The sequence below is a fragment of the Pseudorca crassidens genome, chromosome 13 (assembly GCF_039906515.1).
Source record: "Pseudorca crassidens isolate mPseCra1 chromosome 13, mPseCra1.hap1, whole genome shotgun sequence".
NCBI classification, from domain to species: domain Eukaryota; kingdom Metazoa; phylum Chordata; class Mammalia; order Artiodactyla; family Delphinidae; genus Pseudorca; species Pseudorca crassidens.
Window position 1 is genome coordinate 74771179 of NC_090308.1, and position 24653 is coordinate 74795831.

General features: G+C 41.8%; 1 protein-coding gene across 2 annotated transcripts in view; it reads left to right on the plus strand.

Annotated features, from left to right (window-relative positions):
- The window catches only part of HMGN3 (high mobility group nucleosomal binding domain 3), a 31685-nt gene extending 9306 nt beyond the window's left edge, over positions 1-22379 (plus strand). Inside the window, exons 2-6 of one of the 2 annotated variants that reach the window (XM_067702730.1) lie at positions 10727-10777; positions 16767-16796; positions 19912-19962; positions 21246-21359; positions 21900-22379. In XM_067702730.1, the coding sequence (XP_067558831.1) occupies positions 10727-10777; positions 16767-16796; positions 19912-19962; positions 21246-21359; positions 21900-21935 (282 nt within the window). In that variant the 3' untranslated portion in view covers positions 21936-22379. The other variant, XM_067702728.1, reaches the window with a different exon arrangement.
- Positions 22380-24653: the final 2274 nt, after the last annotated feature.

Below are 24653 nucleotides of genomic sequence, written 5' to 3' on the forward strand. Positions count from 1 at the left end.
CATATACAAGGTATATATATGACGTTTCCTCATCCAAGCCTTGGTATCTGAGTATTGAGGGTCTAAAACTTCATATTTTCTCAAATTCCACCATGAAACTGCTGGATTTACTATTTCTAAGATGTATTGTCTTCGTTAATTTGTTATATTTCAAATAATAGGGATATTCCCCTGAGACCAGAAACATGTAAACACACTTGCACATTATACAATATATTGAGAGGTTATAATGTAAATGTTAAGCCACCATTGCTTACACATTGGATTTTAAAAATGAGCAGGTGTTTTGTTTTAGCAGGTGCTGAAAGCCTCATAGTTTAGCAAAGCTGTTGGACCTAGAACTGGATGGAGTTTCATTTCACAGTCCTGGATTACCAAATGATTCATGTTTAATTACAAAAGTTATTTTTAAAAGATATAAAGTGATATTATTTTAAAATTATATCTTTATTATTCTGACCCCATACAAAGGTAAATACAAAGTTTACCCCAAGAGATTTTTTTTTCTTTCTTTCTCTTTGTTTTTTCTTAATTGGGTACAAGCTGTGGCTTTTTACAGTACAGTACTGGACAGAATTTGTTAAATCCTACTTCGTGGGAAGTTGTGAGTCTTGGGCCTGGTGTATGTAGGAGGTAAACATACCAAAGGCTTGAGGTGATCAACGTGTGAAGCTTTGAAGACTTCTTCTGAAGTTTCATATATATGCCACATAATACAGTTTTTAACTGTATCTTTTCTATCTACTTCTCATTGCTTTCCTTTATCGCTTCTCTTAATTAAAATTTTTAATTTTACTGTTCCCCCTTTGAGTGGTCACATGTCCATCACATCAGAGCTAGCTGATTCATTTTGCAAAAATATAAGAAACATCATAACTGTGTTTATCATTTAGTAGAAATAAACTCATGTCTGAGCAAATAGGAAAATAAAGTCACTATCTGATAATATCCCTTTAAAATCCCTGGTGTAAAAGTTGGAAGACTGGGGTCTAGTGTGGTCTCCACAACTCTTTATTGGGGGAAAGTCACTTGACCTCTTCGAGTCTCTATTCTTCATCTGTAAAATGGGAATATTAAGACAGTCCCTGTGTATCTCAGTGCTACTGAGAGGATCAAATACAGCAACAAGGTGAAAGTATACAGAGAAATGTAAAGTACTGTTAAAAATGATAGAACTGATTTGGTGTGTTGCCTTTACTTTTTTTTTTTTCTGTGGTACGCGGGCCTCTCACTGTTTCGGCCTCTCCCGTTGCGCCGCTCCGCGGCATGTGGGATCTTCCCGGACCGGGGCACGAACCCGTGTCCCCCGCATCAGCAGGTGGACTCTCCACCACTGCGCCACCAGGGAAGCCCCTGCCTTTACTTTTAATAGTGAGATAAAAATACTTGTGTCTGTGTGTGTGACCATTTAAAAACCCAGAATAGTACATTTATGTGCATCTCAACATGTAATTTTTTTCCTTTTTTGTCAACATGCAATATTATTTATTTTAATTTTAATTTTTAACTTTTTTTAGAATTATCTGACAAAAATTTATTTTTGTAAGTTTAATCTTTTTTTATTTTTATTTTATATTGGAGTATAGCTGATTTACAATGTGTGTTAGTTTCAGGTGTGTACAGCAAGGTGATTCAGTTATACATATATCTGTTCTGTTTCAGATTCTTTTCCCATATAGGTTATTACAGAATATTGAGTAGAGTTCCCTATGCTGTACAGTAGGTCCTTGTGGATTATATATTTTATACATAGTAATGTGTGTATGGTAATCCCAAGCTCCTAATTTATCTACCCCCTCACCTTCCCCCTTTGGTAACCGTAAGTTTGTTTTCTAAGTTTATGAGTCTGTTTCTGTTTTGTAAATAAGTTCATTTGTATCATTTTTTTAGATTCCGCATTATAAGTGATATCACATGATATTTGTCTTTCTCTGACTTACTTCACTTAGTATGATAATCTCTAGGTCCATCCATGTTGCTGCTAATGGCATTATTTCATTCTTTTTTATGGCTGAGTAATATTCCATTGTACCTATGTACCACATCTTCTTTATCCATTCATCTGTCGATGGACATTTAGTTCCTTAAAAAACTAAAAGTAGACCTACCATATGATCCAGCAATCCCACTCCTGGGCATATACCCAGAGAAAATCGTAATTTGAAAAGATACATGCACCCCACTGTTCATTGCAGAGCTATTTACAATAGCCAGGACATGGAAGCAATCAACATGTAATATTTTTAATGGGAAATTGTGTCTTGCTATTCCAAGAGGCTCACAAATGAGGGGGAGTAGGAAACACTCCATTACATATTATGTGTTGCTTAGCTGGGTCTACAGGTTAAGATATTTCCCACCCTGGAAGCGCTTTGCTCTCCTAGCATCCCAGATCTGCACACAGTTTTGAAATTGGGAAAGCCAGCAGAAATGACTTAGAGTGGTGTACTGGATGAGTCGTGAACCTGAGCCAGCCTCCCTGGCTCTGAATCACAGCTCTTCCACTGACCAGCAAGATTACCAGCTGGGTCATCTTGGGCAAGATGCTAGGTTATCTTGCAAGATGCAAGATTACCTAACCTCTCTGGCTTCAATTCCGCATCTAGACAATAGACATGATACTGTTTACCAACCTCACAGGATTGTAATGAGGAGATTAACTCATTCAGATCATTGTCTTGCACATGAATGCAGTACAGAATCCATGTTTACTGAGATTATGGTTGTTCCTTTGGGTCTGTTCTCGTGTCCTTTTCTAGGACTCCCATACCTGGCATCTCTGTCCTAGACACTTACATAATGTGGTTAGTATGTACACGAGCATCTCACAAAGTCAGGCAAGTGAGAGCTTCGGGTCCATCCTATTCGTTTTCCTCATGAAGAAACTCAGGCCCAGGGACATAAGATACAAGCCAGACTGGGGTCAGGCTTCGAACCTCAGCTGGGACCTTCGCCCACGATCCCATTCACACAACAGGGAGTAAGAGATAGCTGTCATGAAAGAGGCAGCTCAGACCAAAGAGATGTGTGAAATATTTTAAATTATTTCATATTAATGATATACTTCCATTATTAAATTATGTGTATTTATGTATATTAAATTATGTGTATTTATGTGTATTAAATTATGTGTATTTATATAAGAAAAGTTCACTGAACATACTTGAAGAGGGCTTTTTCTTTGCCTCCAGTTATCTTTTGTAATGGAGTACAGTGTGAGATAGTTTCCCTAAAAGTATCTCTCAGAAAAGAAGAGTTGCTGTTTACATCATTTCAGCCAAAGCCTTCTAAAGCAGAGTTCTTACTCAATTACTTTTATCTTGAACAACAGAATTTTATGTGGGGAAGACATACTAGCCTCATGGCCTTAATAAGCTCTTTGGGTTTATAGAAGTTGATGAAATTAATAGGCACAAGCAAGGAAGGAGGTAAGAATGAAATTTGATATCAGTTTGATTATTAATCCTTTGCATGTGATCTCTCAATCCTAAATGCTGGATTTTTAAGGGTTATTTTAAAGAAAGCAAGGCAGTATTGGAGGATCCCAAACATATACTTACAGCACGAATGAAAAGCAGCCATGCTGATGTTAAACAATGGTCCTTGTGGCTTTGAATAAAATTTTCAGTGTCTGTTTCATATGTCAAATTCAAATATGTGAATATTTGAGTTTAAGGGAAGTACCTGGTATTTGGAAAACTTCATAAGAATTTCCTGGACAGTGCCTCCATTTGTGGAGGGGAATTAATCAAGTAGTTGTGTTTATGTGTTAACTTTAGCAGAAAAGTAAAGAGTTAGTTATGGACACATTTCAGTCTTTCTCGGGGTAGGTTGTTTGGATTTTTGTCCTAGAATGGTTTCTCCTCCTCTAACCAGCTTACTAGTGGACTGCCTTCTTTTCTCCAGCCTTAGGTTTATAACAGAAAATGTAAATTGATTTTAAAAGAAAATGTAAAGAAAAATAATCATAATTTAAACATATTGACCAGCAAGTTAGAGAAAAGTCCCCTCAAAGTAATACATTCCCCAGGTGAAAAGAAGTGGTTGTTGGTTTGTTTGCAGGGTTACGTCTGCTCCCAGCTTTTGTGCATCAGCACGGATAACCCAGGAGCTGAGACTGGATTTGTTCTATAGCTGCTGGTAGATGGTTACTTGAATTTCATAGGTACTCTAGGCTCTCAACAAATTCACTTAAGTTATAAGCAGTAGCCCTTGTCACTTAAAATCTTAGAAGGAAAACTCTGAGAGCCTACACTTCAGTAAAGACTATTTGGAACTTTAATACAAGGTCCAGAACTCTTTGCTGAGAACCCTGAGCCCTGCTCTTTCTCCTGTGGCTGAGAAATATGGCACCAGGAGGTACTAGCCTTTTGTTCCTAGCTTCCTGCCACACCCTCAATGTTTTTCTCTGTAGTGACAAACTTGGAGGCTAAGGCCATGTAGTGCTTGCTGTTCCCAAGCAACTGTTGAAGGCTATAAGGATTTTCTCATCTTCTCTGATACCTTCCTGAGTTTGGAGCGAGAAAACTGGGTTCACGACCCCCACAAGAGCCCCTGTGTAAGGTGGTAACCACTGTTACCAGGGGAAGGAGAAGCAGGAGAAGCTCAACAGTTGGTAATTTGTCCTGTTGATTCCTGTGGATGGTCTACAGAATGAAAATTCCAATTTTCTTTTCTTGGTTCCCTGAGAAGGGCTGCTGCTACAGTTATCTTAAGGAAACACTGTTGTGTCCCCTTCAGTGCATTTCCGTGTCTTCAGATGCAGGACCCAGGCATCTTTGTGAGATGGGAGAATGGAGACAGTGCAGTTGGTCGGCTGCTGAAGGAAGCCGGGCTCCCTCTGCCCGTCTCTCATCCTACACTCACCCAAGAGGGACAGTTCTGAATTCACGTTTGTAATGCTCTTGGCTTCCTGTTTTACCCAGCTCCAGATTCCTTCATATCAGCACAATGAAATGACTATGAATTGTATGTCTTGAACAGAAAAGGAAGAGGCAGTGTGTGGGCCAGACTTATAAGCCATTTAAGAAATACAGAAAACACTGGGACTTCCCTGGCGGTCCAGTGGTTAAGACTCCACACTTCCATTGCAGAGGGCATGGATTTGATCCCTGGTTGGGGAACTAAGATCCTGCACGCCGCATGGCTTAGCCAAAAAAAATAATAAAAATAAAAATAAATAAAGAAAATAACTGTTTTAAAAAAAGGAATACAGAAAGCACAAATAGTCATGGAATTTGTGTTGGGAGTAGATGTGGCACTGCCAAATGGGCTTTGCTTCCACTCCCCTACCCCCTTAATATTGGTAATCTTTTTAGGGGGTTTCAAGTACAGAAAAATTCAGGAAATAATATAACATACCTATTCACCCATCACTCAGAATTCACACATTTGAACTTTTTTTTATCCTATTTGCTTCAGATCTTTCTAAAAATAAAATGTTACAGATAAAGTTCAACTTCGGAACACCCCCTTGGTTCCCTTCCCTTGTCAGCCTCCCTGGAGAGAAGCATGATCATGAATTTGGTGTGTATCCTTCCAGTCCGTGATTTTATATGTTTATGATGCATATGTCACATATAAATCCATAATATTGATTTGTTTTAAAATTCGTAAAAGTGGAATCATATACCTGTATTGTTCTATGTCTTCTGTTACTTGACATTATAATGAATTAATATAATTTCTTTAGGTATATTATGATAACTAATATATTTGGACTTTTTTAATGACTTATTTTGTGGTTTCTATTTATTATGTGTTTCCCTTTGGCTTGCTTTTTTCTCCCCTGCCTTTGATTGTAAAATTTGCCTTATTCCATTTCTCCTGATTTTTAAGTTTATAGATCTTACTTATTTTCTTAAAATTTTTAATGCCTGTCTTTAAATTTTGTTTTAACAGAGTCTAAAATGACTCTGTGTCAGTATCATTCTCCAGAACAAAACCAGGACCCTCCCATGCTGGGGGTGAGGATGATCTGTTCCCCCTCCTCTCATCTTTTGCGGTTGTTATTGTCTAGAATTGTGCCATCCAATATGGCAGCCATTAACTGCATGAGTCTATTAGCCAATGAGAAAGAATGAGCTGAATTTTTAAAATTTTAGTTTTAATCAATTTAAGAACTGGTATTAGATTCCATTATGGAAAATTTTAAATATGTTTGCAACAACCTGGATATGTGAAACTACTATAAACTCTATGATCTCTAGCATATTTAGAGGGTCAGGTACTCCTGGTGAAAACTTAACATTTGAATGGAGGTGTGCTGTAAGTGAAAAATACATGCCAGGTTTTGAAGATTTAGTACCAGGAAAATTTGTGAACTATCTCATTAATAATTTGGATATTGATAACATGTTGAAATGATAAAACTTTAGATATGTTCAGTTAAATAAAATCTGTTATTACAATTAATTTCACTTTCTTCATGTGGCTGTTAGAAAATCTAAAATTACGTGTTATAATTCTATAGGGCAGCACTAATCTAGGATTTCTACTGAAATATTTTTAAACACACAAAAATTACATATTAGTATCTACAGGTAATAATTAGATTTGCCAATATAGTTTATACATTTTTTCTTACATATTTTCCTTCCATCTTAATTCACTTTTCTTATCGCTGAATTTGATTATTTAGTACTGGATCCTTGTTGAAAGAAAGGCTGTGTTGGTAGTAAACTCTCTTAGTATTTGTATTCTGACATGTCTTGATTTTGCCTTCACTCTAGAATGATAGCTGGGTACAGGATTCTAGGCTGACAGTTTTCCTCAACTCCTTGAACATTGCTTTGTAGTTTCTTATAATTTATAGATGCTTGAGAAGTAATTCTTTGAAAATTATTCATCTTTTAATTCTCATAACTTTTAAAGAGTTTTCTCATTTTCCTTGACCTTCTGGAGTTTTATTATGTCTCATTGTATTTGTTTGCTTTGTTTTGTTTCCAGTTTGTTCCTTGGTGTGAGTTTTCCATCTGGAGATTCATGACTTCAGTTTAGGAAAGTTCTCACCCATTATGCCTTTGTTAGTATCTCTGTTCTCTGCTTCTGAATGTCTATGAGATACAGGTGGAACCTCGCAGTTAGCCACCATGTCTCCTAACCTCTCTTTCATATTATCTCTTTATTGCTCTTTCCTACATTCTGGGCTAATTCCTCAGCAGTCCGTGACAATTCATTATTTCTTCTACTGTCCCTGGTCTAGAGTTTATGTTTTGAGGTTTTTTATTTCAATGAGCCTACTTTAATTTTCAGAACTTGTAATTTTAAAAAGGTCAACTACCTGTTGATTTTTGCCAAATTTCATGCTCTTGGCTGACTTTGGGTCTCCATTGGGTCACCAGGTGTTCAGTGATCCATCTGCCTGCCAACTTGCCCTCAGATCATCTCTCAGTGGTGCTTCTGACTCCCCCAGAATCCCTGCTCTGCCTTCCATCAGGCCACCACGTGTGTCCCCCACCCCTTGCTGGCTCTCAGCTCGGTCCCCATCTACTTGGGTGCTGAAGGAGCCTCAGATATGTGAATGAGATCTTTTGGTTAGACCATGGTTCTCTGCCCTTTTGACCATTGTGGGTTCCAACTGGATTAGCATAAGCCTGCCCTGTCTGGGGGAGTGGGGCAAGACCCCTCTGCCTTGGAATTCCCCACATCCCGTCTAACTCACTTACCTTCCCGTCAGCCCACAAGGTGGTTGAAGTACATCTGAGATCATCTATGTACACCCCCAAGCCTCATTTCTCCCTTTTCTTTGTTTTTATTCCTCAAGATCCCTTGGGACAAAATCTTCGGGCTTCTCTTTTAATCCCTTCATACCATGATCTCCTGCTCTCTCCAGCCTCATGGCTAAGTGTTAACGGTGGACAGAGTGTGTGATAAGACAGCCGGAAACGGTAGGTCTTTCCGAAATCGTGTACCTGTTACTCTGTGTAACAAAAACAGACGACAAGGTTGCAGGGACTCTGGTTATAAGGAAATGTGCTCAACCTCAAGGCCCTGTTCAATATGATATATCATATTTGATAATTCAGGAGACATATATTTTGTTGTACAACATCTGTATAGCGATTCAGTCTGAAATGCTCTCCCCAACATCTGGCTTGAACATAAACATGACCCTCTGAGTTAGATGTCATTATCATCTATCAGATGAAGAGACTGACCACAGTGATGAACTCACTGCCCCAGATCACACGTCTCCTAGGTAGAGAGCCACGACTGAAGCAGTGTCTTGACCTGCATGTGTGCCACCGTACCCCACTGATCCCAGGGTGAAGGTCACTTGGGTCGTTCCTGACTTGCAGTTTTCTATGTGCTTGTTCATAGAATGCTCTTATGGAGAGGTTGAGCTTTGCTGGAGTTGTATCTCTTCCCCTCTCCAGTCTTAGGTTCATTCGTTCATGCATCTGAAAGTATTAACATTTTCAGTTACACCTGCTTTTTTGGTGGGGTCTTTCCAAGTTTCTCTTTTTCAATAATTTGCATCCAATACAAACATTGTTAGGTCAGTGTTTAGAGAGTGATCTTTCCGTCATATTGCTGTCACAAATCCACTGCCTAGAAGAATATTGAACGTAATGTCACTAGCATCAGTTTAAGCAAATCTTTTAATGTCAGGTAACATCAGTAGTAGCTGTGTGGTGCTTCTTTCAAAGCCTATCAGTTACAGCTGGAGGGTACCCCAGATTGGATCTACTGAGTGGCCTGATAAGTGAGAATGAGAGCCCAGCACTTTAGACAACAGAGGATCTGGTTTGTGGCCAGAAGGGTCAAGTTTGTAACCGTGGAAATGAGCAAAGCCAAATGGCTCACCTAGGGATTCGATTTTCTAAGATTTTTCTGTCTCTAACTCAGCTGGCTGATATAGCATGAGATCTGTGAGCCAGACATTCTTTGCAAGAGAGTGGGGACAGAAAAGAGAAGTTCTGGGACTCCACCCCGTCCCCCGCCACCAGTCCAGTGGTTAAGACTCTGAGCTTCCACTGCAGGGGGCACGGGTTTGATCCCTGGTTAGGGAACTAGGATCCTGCATGCCATGCAGCATGGCCAAAAAATAATAAATAAATAAATAGAAATTTGCACCAAGAAATTTAACACAATTTAAAAAAAAAAAAAGAAAGAAAAGAGAAGCTTTGTTTTCCTTGATGATAGAGAAGATTCCATGGATGAGGGAAAAATAATTGGTTGATTTGGGAAACAGGAGAGAGCTCCATGGATCTGGGAGGTTCTGAAGAGAGATGAATCGGTAGACGGTGGGTAACAGTGGGTAACAGGCAGCCCCAGGGAAGAAGAGAAGGTTTACTGTGTCTTGAAGAAAAGCTTTTGTCTTTCTCAAAGTCTTTATCTACTTCTGACCTATGTTTTACATATTACTTTATAATCTAAGTGTTTATTTTCTTTGGCTGTGCTGTGCGACTTGTGGGATCTTAGTTCCCTGACCGGGGATCGAACCCGGGCCCTTGGCAGTGAAAGCACAGAGTCCTAACCACTGGACCACCAGGGATTTCCCTATAATCTAAGTGTTTAAATTTAGCCTTAACTTCATGTGGACTTTCCATGTATTCACATAGCCTAACTATTTTTAATCGCATTGCGTTAGTAATTATATCGTTTATTTAAATATTTCTCTGTTATTTACTGATCATGTGAGTTGTTTCTAGTTATTTCATATTAGAAACAGTACAAACAAAACGTATTTTTACAAAGTCTCTTTCTTTGAGTGTTCGTGCCAAAATTGGAATTACTGGGTCATTATATGATTTGTCCTAAGTGTCTTTTTCATATTGCCAGGATGTTCTCTGAAAATATTATATTAATTTACAGTGTCACCAACCCCAGCAAACAGTGGGGTTTGAATGTTTTTCTCATTTTATCAGATGAGGTGTTACCGCATAGCTGCTTTATTTTCCCAAGCCAAACATTTGTGCCAAATGTCATTTGCTCTTTTTATGCTTTCACCCTGGGAACTCCGTTCCTATCTTGTGTTAAATAGTTTTAATTTTCTAATTAGTTGAATAGTTTTTATCTTATTTATTGTCTTTAGCCAATAAAAACATATTGGGATAATTGATGTGTCTCATAAATGTAAGTGTATTTCCCCCGTTGGGAGTCAGGTTTGAGCTGTCGTGAGAGTGGGAGGGTGCCCCCCCCCGGGGGGCGGGGGGTGGATCAAAATCAGGAAAGAAATCGGCTGGCGTGGCCGGGCGCTGGGCCATCCTACCGAGGCTGGGAGTGTGGGAGAGAGCCTGGAGCTGACGATGGAAAAATAGGAACTCCCGATAAGTGTATCAAGTCGTATCAAGAAATGGGCTAGAAATCAAAGCTAGGCGAGTATGGGGTGAAAGTACGCTTTTGCGCTGGGCTTAGGTTTTCCCTGCTCTCACCTTAGGGAAACAAAGTGACTGGAACGTGTGTTGGGTCCCAGGCACCCCTGCTGCTGACTGCTGGGTCGCTGTTCTTTACCCGGCAGCAAGAGGTCAATGAAAATTCCTTGAGTGAATGTGCATTGGGAACAGGGGCTCAGATCAGTTCTTGCAGTACTTCCTGGTATAATCTTAGAGCAGTTATGCAGGTAAATGCAGTGTGTGTGTGTGTGTGTGTGTGTGTGTGTGTGTGTGAAACATATCCTCTTACAAACTTACTTTTCCCTGCAGAATATCATTGGCTTATGTGGTCTTTTAATATGCATTTTCCAATTTAAATACAATTCACCGAAATTCTTTCTTTCTAGTCTCCAGAAAACCCAGAGGGCAAGGATGGCTCCAAAGTAACTAAACAGGAGGTAAGTGTACCTTTGAAATCCTGTATTATTAACTGGAATTTTTAATATCATTATGATGGTCTACATCTGAATGAATACTCTTCGAAACCAGATTGTTGAGACGACATAAACCAGAGATAAAAGTGTGGCTGTGTAGCCTCCCTTAGCCTGGATAGATTTCAGTTAGGGGCACTCATGAGGCATTTTCCACTTGCTATGTTGTTTATGTTTCTACCTGTTGGTGCTGCTGTCTGTTAAAAGGGATACTGAGAATTCCTTCTGGGCAAGGAGCGAGATAATAGGTAAATTCATCAAGGAAAACAAAGTCGGCCTTTCACAGCAAGGAAATGAAAGACTTGATTTAATAAATTCTCTGCTCCGGTGAGTGAACTATAGATTACTTTTTGGGTTCCGAATATTTGCCTAAAAGGAGTCATCTCTAAAGTCAAAAACTATGAAGGATACATAAAATGTCAAAATATTAAAGTTTTTTTTTTAATCAGGAAAATTCTTAGGGTTTGGGATAGTTAGACAATAAGTCAAAGAAGCTCTGTATAAAATACAGAAATCTCCAGAAAGCTAGGAAGAGATGCTTGCATTTGACCTTCCGTGGTCCTATCATGAACTTCTAAAAGGAGATGAGCTAAAAAAGCAGCCAGTGAGATGGTAATTGTGATGACAGCCATTCCCTTGTGCACAGAGCTTTACAGTGTGTGGAATTCTTGAACTTATAACCTAAAAGGGGTCATGGGAGAGACAAAAACAATATCTAGTTACGGATTCTTTGATTGGGTGACTCATACTGTGTTAATAATTCAGAGGTTGTCATGATAGCAAAACCCCTACACACGATTTGTACAAGGAAGTTCGTTCTGCTGAATGGAAAATCTTTAACGGAATCTGTAAAGAAATCATTTAAAAGCAAAACAAACAGAACTGCCGATAGCCAAGTCCCCACCATCCATTTACCCAGTATTCAGTGTCTAACATAGAGTTTGGGAGGTGAAGTTGGTGATCCAAAGTCAGGTCACTAAACAAATGCTTAGAACCAACCGAAAAATGTTATCATACCAAAGTTCAAGTGCTTGAATTTTCTTGAAAATGGCAAAATACAATTTGTAGGACAGTTGACTAAATGTAATACCCCCTTAATGTTTTTAGATTTGGGCACAAAATGCATTTGGGTTTCTCCTCAGGGACTGCTATTTAAGTTGATTTGACAGTCAGAAAACCTAGAAACCATTACACACAGCAGGTCTTGGGTAGTGAAAACAGCCTTTCCCTCCCTTCCACACTGAAAACCATCAAGCTGGTTGGAATATATGTAAAAGATTTTTGCTTACACACCTGTCTTATGCATATTCTTTTATACCCCAGAGTTTTTATTACTTATATTTTTACATTATTACTTCTAATATGTTATCTGATTACATGTATTACCTTATTGCTAACAAAAGTCATTCCTAGAAAAGACTCTTTTCCTGTCAGTTAAGCCAACACCAGATTAAAACTTGTGATTTGCCTTCAGGACACCAACATAGTTGTTTGAAAAGGGACAAGGTCAGTTAGTTGGTGGTGCTTTGGGGTAAGAACTGTCTGACCGTATATTGATTGATTTTTTTCCCCCCAGTGAATTGACTGAATTTTCTAGTCATGAGTGTGCACAGCCTAGGCTACAGCCAATAGATATCAGTTACAAAGGGGGATCCCCTTTTGAAAATCATCTTCCACGCCATGATATTTGAAGGGCATAGTGCAGAGTATAGTATCCGGACGATAAATGACCAAAACAATATGCTACAGTCATTACACTGGGCAGCTTTCAAAGCCCTTTCACCTCCATTGTTTGATCTGATCCTTAAAATCACCCTGGAATGAGGGCAGAGAGCCTTTCAGCATTTTCAGAGAGACGTTCCAACCAAAGCAAACAAAAAATGTAGGGAGCGCTTGAACGCACCTGGCTGCACAGATTCCACAGTGAGCAAAAGGAGCAAAAGTCTCTGCCTTCATGGAGCTTCCATTGTAGTAGGGGGAAAGAGACAGTAAATAAAAAGTGACTGAAAATTTGCTATGAAGAAAAAGAAAGCAATGAGAGAGAGTAATTTATGTCAGAGAAGCGCTGTTTTGGTCAACACGTGGGAGTTATTATCCCCATCTGAAGAGAGCAAACAAGGTACGCAGAGAAATACGTGATTTTCCCCAGGTGTCACAACTTGTAAATTGCAGAATCAGGAAAGACGTCTGCGTCTTCTGACTCAAAATCCCCTATCCTCAAGCCCCTTTGGGGGTCATCATAAAAATCTGGTCATGGGACTTCCCTGGCGTTCCAGTAGTTAAGACTCCGCACTCCCGATGCAGGGGGCATGGGTTCGATGCCTGGTCAGGGAAGTAAGATCCCGCGTGCCGCAGGACACAGCCAAAAAAAAAAAAAAAAAAATCTGATCACCCAGTGCCTTTTCTCTGTCTTCATTCTCCAGCCAAAGCCCTGATACACATCTTGCCCCACTTCCCAGTTTTGCAAAGAAGGGAAATTCTAATTAGCTCTTCATTTGGTTTTGAAAGTTAAAAGCAACTTGACTTGTGGGCTTTGCTTGGTACATGGTGCAGATCAGAAGCATTAAGAAATCTCATAAAAATAAATATGCTTCTGAATTCCAATGGAATGGCCCATATGTTTCAAGCAGTATTCAGCAAAGTCCAGTGATTCTACTTGCGTCTAGCCCCGCCCCCAGGGAATTTTGTCATATTGAGATTAGACTTCTATGTTGCTTTTGCAACCAGGACATTAAAGTGAAAGACTTCACGTCTTTCATAGTAGCCTTCACTGTAATTTTCTCCAGCCCGGGGAATTACCAGGTAATCAATAAATGCTTACTGAATAATACCATAGTGCCCAGCACCTGTGTACCACAGTGACAAACCCTCACATTGTTTCTGTAACTTTTAGCGATCTGTCATTCTAAAAACCTTCCTCTTTTCCCTTAGAGATGCTCTTTTGGCCACTTTTCCTGAGGACTCACAGTCAACAGATGGAGAGAAATTCTCTCTCTTTTTTTTTTAAATTGAAGTATAGTTGATTTACAGTATTGTGTTAGTTTCAGGTGCATACAAAGTGATTCGGTTATACACATATATGTATATATCTGTATTCTTTTCTTTAAATTCATTTCCATTGTAGTTTATTACAAGATATTGAATATAGTTCCCTGTGCGCTACGGTAAATCCTTGTTGTTTCTCAGGAAAAATTCTTATCTTTTTTTTCATAGTAGTTCTGCCCCACAACCTGAGTCTTAAATGAATACTTTGAATTCTAGTGTTTGAAAGAGGGAAAGAGAGCAGTCTGGTCTATTTTATATCTGGTATATATGGTCCAATCATTTATAGATTTGAAGGCTTGCGAAAGCTGATAAAACGTTCCAGGAAGGTGTATACACCTGGTGCATAATCAGTACTGCTGACTGTGAGTGAAGGATCGTTTCAGCCTCCTGTGTCTGCAGTGAAAAAGAAAATCTCTTAGGATGGTTACCGAAAAGGAACGTTTAAGAGAAGTCTCTTTTTTTTTAGCATAGAAAGAAGAGCTGGTAAATATTAGCAGGAAGTCATAAAATCATTTTACAGTAAAACGTGGTTTTTAGAGACGGCTTGGTTTAGACAGCCTAGAAAGGCAAACTCTGTTTTTGCATTAATTTCCTAGGCTTTTTATTTTGGAACTCTTGTACTCGACCTGAATTATGAAAAGGTGGCGAGTCTTTTGGATCGGAACAGCTTGCAGGCCTTGCAGAGCGGGGCTTGGTTGGAAGTCTCTCTGGAAATCCCGCGGAGGGGGGTGGCGGATGGGGCATGGGGACCGGGGTTGGGGGCGGGGGATTTTTCAGAGGATTTGGCTTCGCTTCAATGAGATCTTATTCAGGACAGCTCATTGGTGGACAGGGAAGCCCTTGTAAGTAACGGTTAACCTGTTGGCCGCTTTTCAGGCTCCAAACTGGATGGTAAGTGAGGAGCGGCCTTGGCATTGCAGCCTGCAGGCTCACACTTGCATGTCTGGCGTGTCTGACCACTCCATTCACCTCCACGTTTTACTGAGGGCTCCCGCTACAGAAGTGCAAGAGAAGGGGGTTCTGTGCAGATGGGGTACGGATAGGAGACAGGGGAGAGAAGGCCAACCGGGCACACGCAGGGCGACACCAAGTGGGGGCGGGGGGATTCAGACAAGACCTGTTCAACCCCCTTTAGCAGAGAGGCCGCCGATTTTCCTCTCAGAGGGCGTCTTTCTGAGCACTCCTCTGCCGGCTGCACTCTCCTCTTGAGGCGGTGTGGGCGGTTCTTGAAGCCACACAGCAGCGTTAAGCTGAGCTCTGGTTGGTAATTGGAGGATGCTCTCCAGCACGCCCAGAAAGCATACTGAAGAAGCACAGGTTACCCACTTGCTGCCCGGTTTAAGTGATAATGCTGCCTCTTCTTCGGGGATACCCAGCACCTGCAGTGAACCAGCCTGGGAAAGGCACTACAGGATTTGGGTTCTGGTTCCCAGCATGGTTATTGCTTCCGATTATCCCATGATAATCCAGTAGACGCCATGGCGATTCCCATGGAGCATCTGGTCCAGGCCCCGCCTCCCATACTGTGCACCCCTTACCCCTGCAGTGACGCGTCACAGCCGACACGTAGCCTGCACAGTCTCCCCGAGTCGGCACGTTCTGCCTACCAGCCTGAAGTCCAGCTCAGCTCTGCACACGACCCCAAGGTTAAAATTATTCCAGAAGGCTCTGGCCCTTCATTTCCTTCTGTAGTTTAAAGAAAGATGACTTTAGCTTCCTCTAGCTATTTTCAGCGAGAAAGTTCTTCGATGTGGAGATGGCAAGAAACATTTCTTTGACTTTGGCCTTGACCAGCTGACCTAGACTGACAAGAGAATTCCATGATTCCTTGCAATCCTGGGCCAGGCTCCTGCTGACCCCCTTAAAAGATTATTTGAGACATTTCAGCTCTTGTAATGAGGCGAAGCCTGCCTAAGGCAGCAAATTAGGGAAAAGCTTGAGTTTATTTTTTTCAGCCAGTATTCTTGCATATCCACTGTATGTTAGGTGGTACACTATTCTACTGGAGATAGAGCAGTGAACAAAACAGGCAGAAAGGGTGGAGTATTTGCTTCCGGAACACTTTTAAAGAAAGGCAGTTGTACTTTTAGAAAGTGAAATCCCTCGGGGAGCCATCTTTTGCTGGTGGGAAGTAGAATATCAATTCTATACGCGTGCTTCTGAAATGCCTAGAACGGTTCTGCTCTTAGAAATTTTCTTTGCCATGTCGTTTGCTGTTAACTTGCACCATCTTTGAAGAAAAGATTTCCTTGAAAAATACCAACCTCAACCCAGTTTCTCTAAATTTGTAAACTTCTAAATGAAAAGATGATTATTAAAATGATTATTTACATCTTTCAACGTGTGCATTTCGTAGATAAATAAATGTATTTATTTTGTTACAGGTAAAAGGAAGTCTTGCTTGTTAACTGCCTAAGATTTGGAGTCATTCTCTTTTCTAATGTAGTAACCAGGGAGGGGACTCCTGCTATTTCGGTTTCTGCACAATTATATAAGTCTCGTTTAGTATTAATTTATAAGCTTTAGTTCCATTTGTAAGGAGCAAGAGTCAGACTGGACTGGTTCTTAAATAGCACCTCCGTGCTCCTGTTGCCAGTTTTATCACAAAAGTTTGGGTCGGAGCCTAAATGTGTCTTCTTTGCCTTTTCCTTGTCCACCCCACCCTCTACTGCAAAAGGCCATTTCTTTGAACCGTGAGCCTACACCTCTTTAGGAACACGTCCTCTGGAATATTCCAGTGCCCAGGGCACTTGGGGGTATGTTTCACTGTGCTTACCTGGGGAGGGTAATGGGACTCCTGCATTCTATTCTTTCAACAAAGTAAGACATTAAGAATGAATTTTTAAAACTCAACTTGGTTGTGTATAATCACCAAAACATATGTTTTTTTTTGTTTTCGTTTCCTTTGTAGCCCACCAGACGGTCTGCCAGGTTGTCAGCGGTGAGTACTTTGGACCCCGTTGTTGTTAGCTCTTATGAATACACGTTCCCTCGGTCCAGAGCAAAGCAGCAAAAGGAAGATGAAGGTGGTGTTTCCCTTGAGCTTTTTTTATTTCCTTTTTAGAAATAACCTGGGTCAGAATTTCTAGCAACTTTGACCGGTGTTGCCAGCAGCTCACTTGATCAGACACGTTGGTGAAAAACAGTGGCCAGCCCGTTTAGCAAGCGTTCAAAGCCCAGGAAGCTGTTTGATATCACTGGATCCCTGAGATGGAGAATTAGGTTAGCAAAGTCCTAGCCTCCCATTCTACACCTGATCTGCTAAAGGAGTCAAGAATTCCAGTTCTCCCTCCGTGACTCATACCTTAGTCAGGACGTTCTGAAGGTTGTCTGAATCCATAGGCTCTAGCCTCACTTCAGAACTAGAGAATCTGAAACAGTAACGATTTCCACTCTGCCACCTGGGGTCTCCCTCTGTGGGCCAGGCCCAGGGAAAGGACAAGGGTTAAGATCGTTAAAGCTGGGACCGGCTGGTGTGAGCGAGCCTTGGCCAGGAGTGTGCCTCAGCCCTTGTCACCACGCTGTGCTCCCGGCTGGCTCCAGTACTCATCCCTGCCGCCCTGCTCATGCACCAGTACTCCTTCTGCCAAGACAGGGCAGCCTGCCTCTCTGGTGGAGGACTTGGGTTACTTTATGTGCACTGCCCACTGACACGCAGAGGGAAAGGCATTGACCTCTTGGCTGACGGCACGTATCCCGATACTAGATAGCCCGGGAGCTGCAAGCTACTGTGACCTTCAGGGAAGCATGGATTCCCTCCTCAGCCCACACCTGTGCCTGGCACAGTGTAGGGAATCCAAGCTGAAATGGATATTGGAAACTTGTTTCTGAATTTAAAAAAAAATACTAGTTTCTGGCTTTTCTTCTCAATATATTTTTGCTAAACTTGTTTCACAAATTAAAAAGTATATATAGCAGTTACTGGCTTTTCTTCTCAATATATTTTTGCTAAACTTGTTTCACACATTGAAATAAAAAAAAAAAAAGAAGCAGGTACTGGGACCATTCACAAGTTCAGAAGTATAGCCAGGTTTGGGTTGGCTGAGCCAGTGTTTCACATGAGTCCCAACGTAGGAAGCAATGTCAGAGTTACCGGGAAGGTTAAGACCTGGGAGGTGTGGTCGTGTGTGTACCCAGTTAATCCAGATTCTGCCAGAACCCCTCAAAGGTGGTGTGCTTGTCCAGTGGTATAATTTTCACTGTGGTTGAGAAGTTAAGTTTTAACTCTTTTGTAGATTTCACTGTAGATTATACTGAAAGCCATTGTATTCCATGGATATCTAGCCTTTCAAGGGGGTAGATCATGGAAGTCAAAAGCCAAATTTTAAAATAAGGCGTTTCCTGAACACCAGGGACCAGCAATATAATACCTTCCACTGACATCGTTGCCCATGGTGCTGACGCAGAGCCTCCTTGGAAGCCAGTGGGATTACAGACTACAAAACCTCATCATTTCCTGTCCCATCAAAACACGAATGCTGAGTTTGGGGGAAAGGTCTGTCTTAACAGAAAATAATATGAAAGGACATCATTTGCTGTAAATTGAGAAAACAAGGGCATGTTAATACACTATATCAAAGCCCAAAATAAAATTTTTTTAATCCTGAAAATTTAGGAGCCATGCAAGCTGATAGATGTGGGGAGCAAGGTACAAATATACAGTGGTCAGAATGTTAAGGAAAATAGTCCCTACTTTTCAAGCTCCACTTTCTTTTTTTTTTTTTGCGGTACGCGGGCCTCTCACTGTTGTGGCCTCTCCCGTTGCGGAGCAGATGCGCAGGCTCAGCGGCCATGGCTCACGGGCCCAGCCGCTCTGCGGCATGTGGGATCTTCCCGGACCGGGACACGAACCCGTGTCCTCTGCATCGGCAGGCGGACTCTCAACCACTGCGCCACCAGGGGAGCCCTCCACTTTCTTTTTTTATTTGAGAGGTCGTGTCCAATGGTCAGTCTTCCAGAACTGAACTGACTACAATTTCAGTTTATGCCCTTGATGGAAAGGGCCAGGTTCTGTATGATCCTGAACATCTGGAGGTATTGGGGAGGAACATGGTTTTTTCTCCACGTGGGGGCAGAGAGGGACTCTGGGCAGTGTTCTCTATTTAAAAACCATTCTCCCTGGTGCCAGGGAAGAAGTGTAATTTTTTCCTAACTCAACGAGAGAAATATTTGCCCTAAGGTAGCTATAGAAAACCATAGGTTTACACTTCCGTGGTATCCCCATGTGCCCATCTCAGACCCCTAGGAAGCAGCCGGGCTGAAGCCCTGCGTGAAGGGGCCTGGGGCCACGGGACAGGTGGGCACTGCTCCCAGGAGTGGGGAGAGCCACACGAGGCAAGAGAAAAAGAGTTGCCCGCTGGGCTCTTTGGCTAATAGGGTCTGTGAAAGATCTTGAACTTCGGGAGCTAACAGTGGACATTGTATCATTATAATTGTGTTCTTAATAACAAGCTCTAGGGACAAATGAGCCCAGGGTCTGGATGGGCAGGAGAGTCTCCTCACCTTGAGCTGGCCTTGGAAGAGGAAAGTAGGAAGAAGCTCAGCCTTCAACAAGCGCTTGAAACCTGCATCGGAGGTGGGAGGATTTGGAACTGGCTTTGGAACACTTCACGGGCAGCTCTCTTATTCCCAATGGGCTTTTGCCTGTGATGGTGCTAGGATTTCTAGACTGTTCGGGAGGCTGGTGTCCCTGAATTCACCGAGTCATTTGGCCAAGGGCCTGAGTCGTTCCTCTTGCTGCTGTGTTGTGATAAAAGGAAGTACAGAGACATGGGACACAGAAGCTTAAATCTGTTCCCAGAGAGCTGTCCTGGCCCGGGGAATAGTGAGTTGGCTTTCAGATCTCACCTGCCATTCACTTGAGAACCCAGGATGAAAATAGTTATGAAATGCGGAGGTCTTTTTGCTGCTACCTGATGCTGAAAATAGGACGACATATTTTTTTGAAATGAACATCATAGTCAAAATGGACTGTCTTTAGCAGTCTTGTCGCTGTTCCTTTTGGCGCCGAGGGTTGTCTTTTTTCAGTATTTGTATAACTTAATTTGTCTTTGCAGAAACCAGCTCCACCAAAACCTGAACCTAAACCAAGAAAAACATCTGCTAAGGTAAGAGGTGGTCCCCCGCCCCACTTTGGCTTTTTCAGCAGTGAATAAATTATAATCCCATATCCCAGAGTCATCCGAGGCACGAGGACATTTTATGATCCAGGCTCAACGTACAGACTGGAAAACTTCCGCCAGCTACAGACAGGCTTTCTCCGAAGGCAGAGAGCACAACTTTATGTTTCACTGGGAGTGTGTTTTCCGTTTGGTCCGTAAAGCGAAGGAGGTCAGAGCGTGTTGGCGTGAGAAGCCTCATGTCCAAGGCGGGCTTTGGTAGCTGCCTCGAGAACACGCCGTTCAGGTGGGGCTCAGAAGGGGTGAGCCTGGGCCCAGGCGACACTGCTGCCAACAGCTGGAGGCGTGGGGAGGGGCTTCTGACTTCACGTAACTGATCTGAGGAGGTCAGTCTGAGGACTAATAATAATTCCTATAATAGTCAATACCAGCAGATAATTAATACCGGCAAACAGTTACATGGTGCTTATCCTATGCATAGATCCTCCCATCAGCCCCACTGAGGTAGATACACGTATCCCGTTTGGCAGATGAGGAAACTGCAGCACAGGACTGTTAAGGAATTTACCCCCAAGTGGCCTTTCTGTACCCTGCCCTCCAGAGCGTCATCCCTTGCTGTGAATTTTTTGAAACGATGTGTATGTTATCATGGTATGAGTAGGCAGTTCGGAAGCGGAACTCATTTCTGTGGCTTGGTTCTTTTTATTTTTTTTACTTTTTGGCCGCGCCGCACAGCTTGTGGGATCTTAGTTCCCCGACCAGGGATCGAACCCGTGCCCCCTGCAGTGGAAGCGCAGAGTCTTAACCACTGGACCGCCAGGGAAGTCCCAGCTTGGTCTTAAAATCAGGAATTTTTCTTCCTCTGGGCCTTCCTTTTAAGCGCTTTCTCAGCTTTCTTGTCGCTTAAGCCCCAGGTCCCCACGCACAGTGTTCCTCTTGCTGGGTCTGCCCTGGCTTCACCACGTCCCCCTGCTGCTACTTCGCCATGGCAGAGCCACTTCTCACTTTAGCAAGAGACGGTGCTCTCCAAAGACACACACGAGGGGAAATCAAAGTCCAGTGGATTTTCTAAGCCGCCTGTTACATGTTCACGGAGCCTCAGTGGAACTCACTCAAAGCTCAGGGGAACCGGGTTTCCATTTTCCCCTGAAAGCCACCACATTGGCCTTGCTCGTGTTTCCCCCTGTGCTTGGACGGAGGCTGGCTGAGTTTGCACAACATCACACCGTGTCTAACACACTCTGTTTCCCTGTGCTTTGATCCCCTGTTAGAAAGAACTGGCAACAAAGGTTAACAAAGGTGCGAAAGGGGAGAAGGAGGAAAAGCAAGAAGCTGGAAAGGAAGGTACTGCACCATCTGAAAACGGTGACACTAAAGCAGAAGAGGTACTTTCCCGAAATACCTCCCGCTGATTGAATCAGTGTCTTGAAAGCAATTGCTCGATCCTTCAGCCGGCGACCGCATGTTCATAACGTCTCTCTTTATTGCCTGTAATGTTATTGCAGATCCACATCTCTCGCTCAACTGTTAATGTCTCAGCCTCCAGAGGTACCCCACCCAGCACACTGTCAGTAAAGGGGCAGATTGAAACAGTGAGAGTTAAGGGTACAGTAGAAAATTCCGCACGTTTGCAGTGACTAGCATCAGATAGTAGTGTGGTGTTCTTTTTATCGTGAACCGAGGGAGCTCACAGGTAAAGCTTCCGTGGTCGTTTGCAAAGCAGAAAGCAATAAAGGCAGCCAAGCGTTTGTGTCCTATTTTCCTGCCTTGTCTGTATTACACCCAGAGTTGAAGTCGGTTTTGCAGTAGAGCTGCTAAAAAACAGATGTTCCGAAGTGTGTGTGTCGGTGGGGTAGAATCTTCTTTGGCTTATAGTTGTTTTAATAGTAACTCTATCTTTTTTGTCTTCCGTTCTTTCTCCACAGGCACAGAAAACTGAATCTGTAAACGAGGGAGAATGAATTGTCATGAAAATTGGGGTTGATTTTATGTACCTCTTGGGACAACTTTTAAAAGCTATTTTTACCGAGTATTTTGTAAATGCTAATTTTTTAGGACTCTACTAGTTGGCATACAAAAATATATAAGGATGGACATTTTACCTTCTTGTAGTCATGCTTTTTGGAAATTTCCGTCATCCTTGAGTAAAAGAAATACCAATTTAATATTGGAAGCTGTCTGTAAAATTGATTCAGCATTCCATGCACTTGCTTTAAAAATTTAGTCCTGTGCATACTGTGGTGTTTTTACTGTGTGTATTTGAATTTTTTCATGCAGTTTTTCTAGAGCAATAATCAGTGGTGCTTTTGTACCTAGGTTTTATGTGATTTTAATGAAACGTGGATAGTTGTGGCCACCTGCTGACTATTTGTGGTTTAAAATAAAAGGTTTTCCTGCCTGCAAAATACCTGCCTCTTAGTAGTGTCTTTGCTAAATTTAGGCAGTGTTTCATTTTTTTGTTGCAGAAGATGTAAAGAATTTCTACAGTCTGTTCTGTGATGGTTTCTCGAATAAGTCAAATAGGACTGTTTCTTAATTTTCTGCCCTTTAAAAATGTTATTTTAATAAAATCATCTATGAGTGCCAGCATAGAAGAATTACGTCTAATATCCTTTATACCAGAAGTGGCCCACAGTGGTCACCATATAATAAAACTTAACACAACACTATTTTATTGAAGTCCTCATCAATAGGGTAGCATTCTGCTAAACCGGAACAGTGAAAAACCATAAACTTGGACTCATCCTTGAAAATGTTCCCACCTTCAAAATAATACGAAGTTACACATTCGTATTAAAATATTTTCCCATTGGTTGAGGACTTCACAGTTTTGAGAGCACTTTATACCCATGTGACCACATTTCAGCCTTGTGTCAACATAGGAAAGGACTTGGCCTAGGTATTGTCAGAAAGAAATAGGAGAGTATGTGACTTACTTCAGGCCCACAGGAAAGAGAAAAATGGGGACTTGAACCTGGTCTCGTGAATAGTGTTCCTTAAGTCTGTTTGGGCTGCTATAACACCAGGCTGGGCATCTTATAAACAGCAGAAATTTCTTGCTCACGGTTCTGGAGGCTGGGAGTCTTGAGATCAGGCGTCAACATAGTCAGGTGAGGACCCTCTTCAGGTCTCAGACTTCTCCCTGTGTCCTCACATTGGGGAAGGGTCTGGGGATCTCTGTCTTTTATAAGAGCACTAATGCCATTCATGAGGCTCCAGCCTCATGACTTAAACTCTTCCCAGAGGCCTCACCTCCTACTACCATCATGGCAGTGTCCTTCTGTTTCTGGAAGGACAGTGGAGCATAGGGGCTGTTTTTTAAATGTAATTTTGTTTGTCTGTTTGCATTCCTGAAGAAGTTGGGTAACTGCATGAACACCCCAGAAAAGCTGAAATCTGCAGATTCCTCCTAGATGAAGATTTGAATCTTTTAAAATGGAGACTAGTAACTGCCTGTGCTGCTCAGGGACTCTTGCAAAAAGGCTGTTGTTTCTCGGGGCTTCCATGCATTTCTCTTGTTATCAACAAAAACAAGTTCCCTCCTCCAGTGTATATTTTGGGGCTCAGAACTTAAACCTGTTTCAGTGTCCCAAGTTTGTCGTTAAGCTACTGCAGATATCAACCATGTTATATACAGAATAATCTCGTTTATAGTTTCTTTGGCTTCTGATTATGAAATGTACCTTAACTCACGGGTGTTAGATATGCCAAAAACCACTTTTGCCCCAAAGAAAAATAGCTGGTATCCTGTGAACACTTTACAAAAATATTTTCAATGTGCAGTAAGTACACAGTTGAAGTACATTGCTGGCTAGCTTCCAGTTCAGAAGTGGAATATAAACTTAATAGGTTTACTTTTTAAAAAGTTACAAAAGTGCTACAGGTGATTCTTGTTGTTGTTGTTTTTTTTTTTTTTTTGCAGTACATGGACCTGTCACTGCTGTGGCCTCCCCCGTTGCGGAGCACAGGCTCCGGACGCGCAGGCTCAGCAGCCATGGCTTACGGGCCCAGCCGCTCCGCGGCATGTGGGATCTTCCCGGACAGGGGCACGAACCCGTGTCCCCTGCATCGGCAGGCGGACTCTCAACCACTGCGCCACCAGGGAAGCCCGAGGTGATTTTTTTTTTAAAACATCAGACATTACAATGGTATATAAAGTGAAAGTCAGAATCCTTCTTTCCCCCATTCCTATCTCCCAGAAGTAATCACTGCCCACCATTTTCTCTACTTTACTATGTATATATGCGTGTATATGTGCATATACGTGCACTTGTATGCACACGTGTATATATGCACGTATCATTTTTAAATACTATACATTCAATTTTGAATTTAATTCAACCAATAAATTGTATTTGGAGATAAAGATTATCTCTGATATTGCAATGCTGCCAACGGTACTGCAGTAAACATTCTTACACACAAAGCTTTGTCTACTTACATCTTTCTACTCAATTAAATAATTTCCTAAAAGTGGTATGTCTGAATCAAAGGGAACGTACATTTGATGTTTTAAGTATTGCCCAAAAAAGTGATGCCCCTCCACTTCCATCAACAGCATATGAATGCCAACTCTTCCTGCCTTTGTCAGCACCCTTATTTTGGTCAGTCTTGTAAATGAAAAATAATGCCTTACTGTTTTAATTTTCAATTTATTTTATTACTAGTAAAACTGAGCT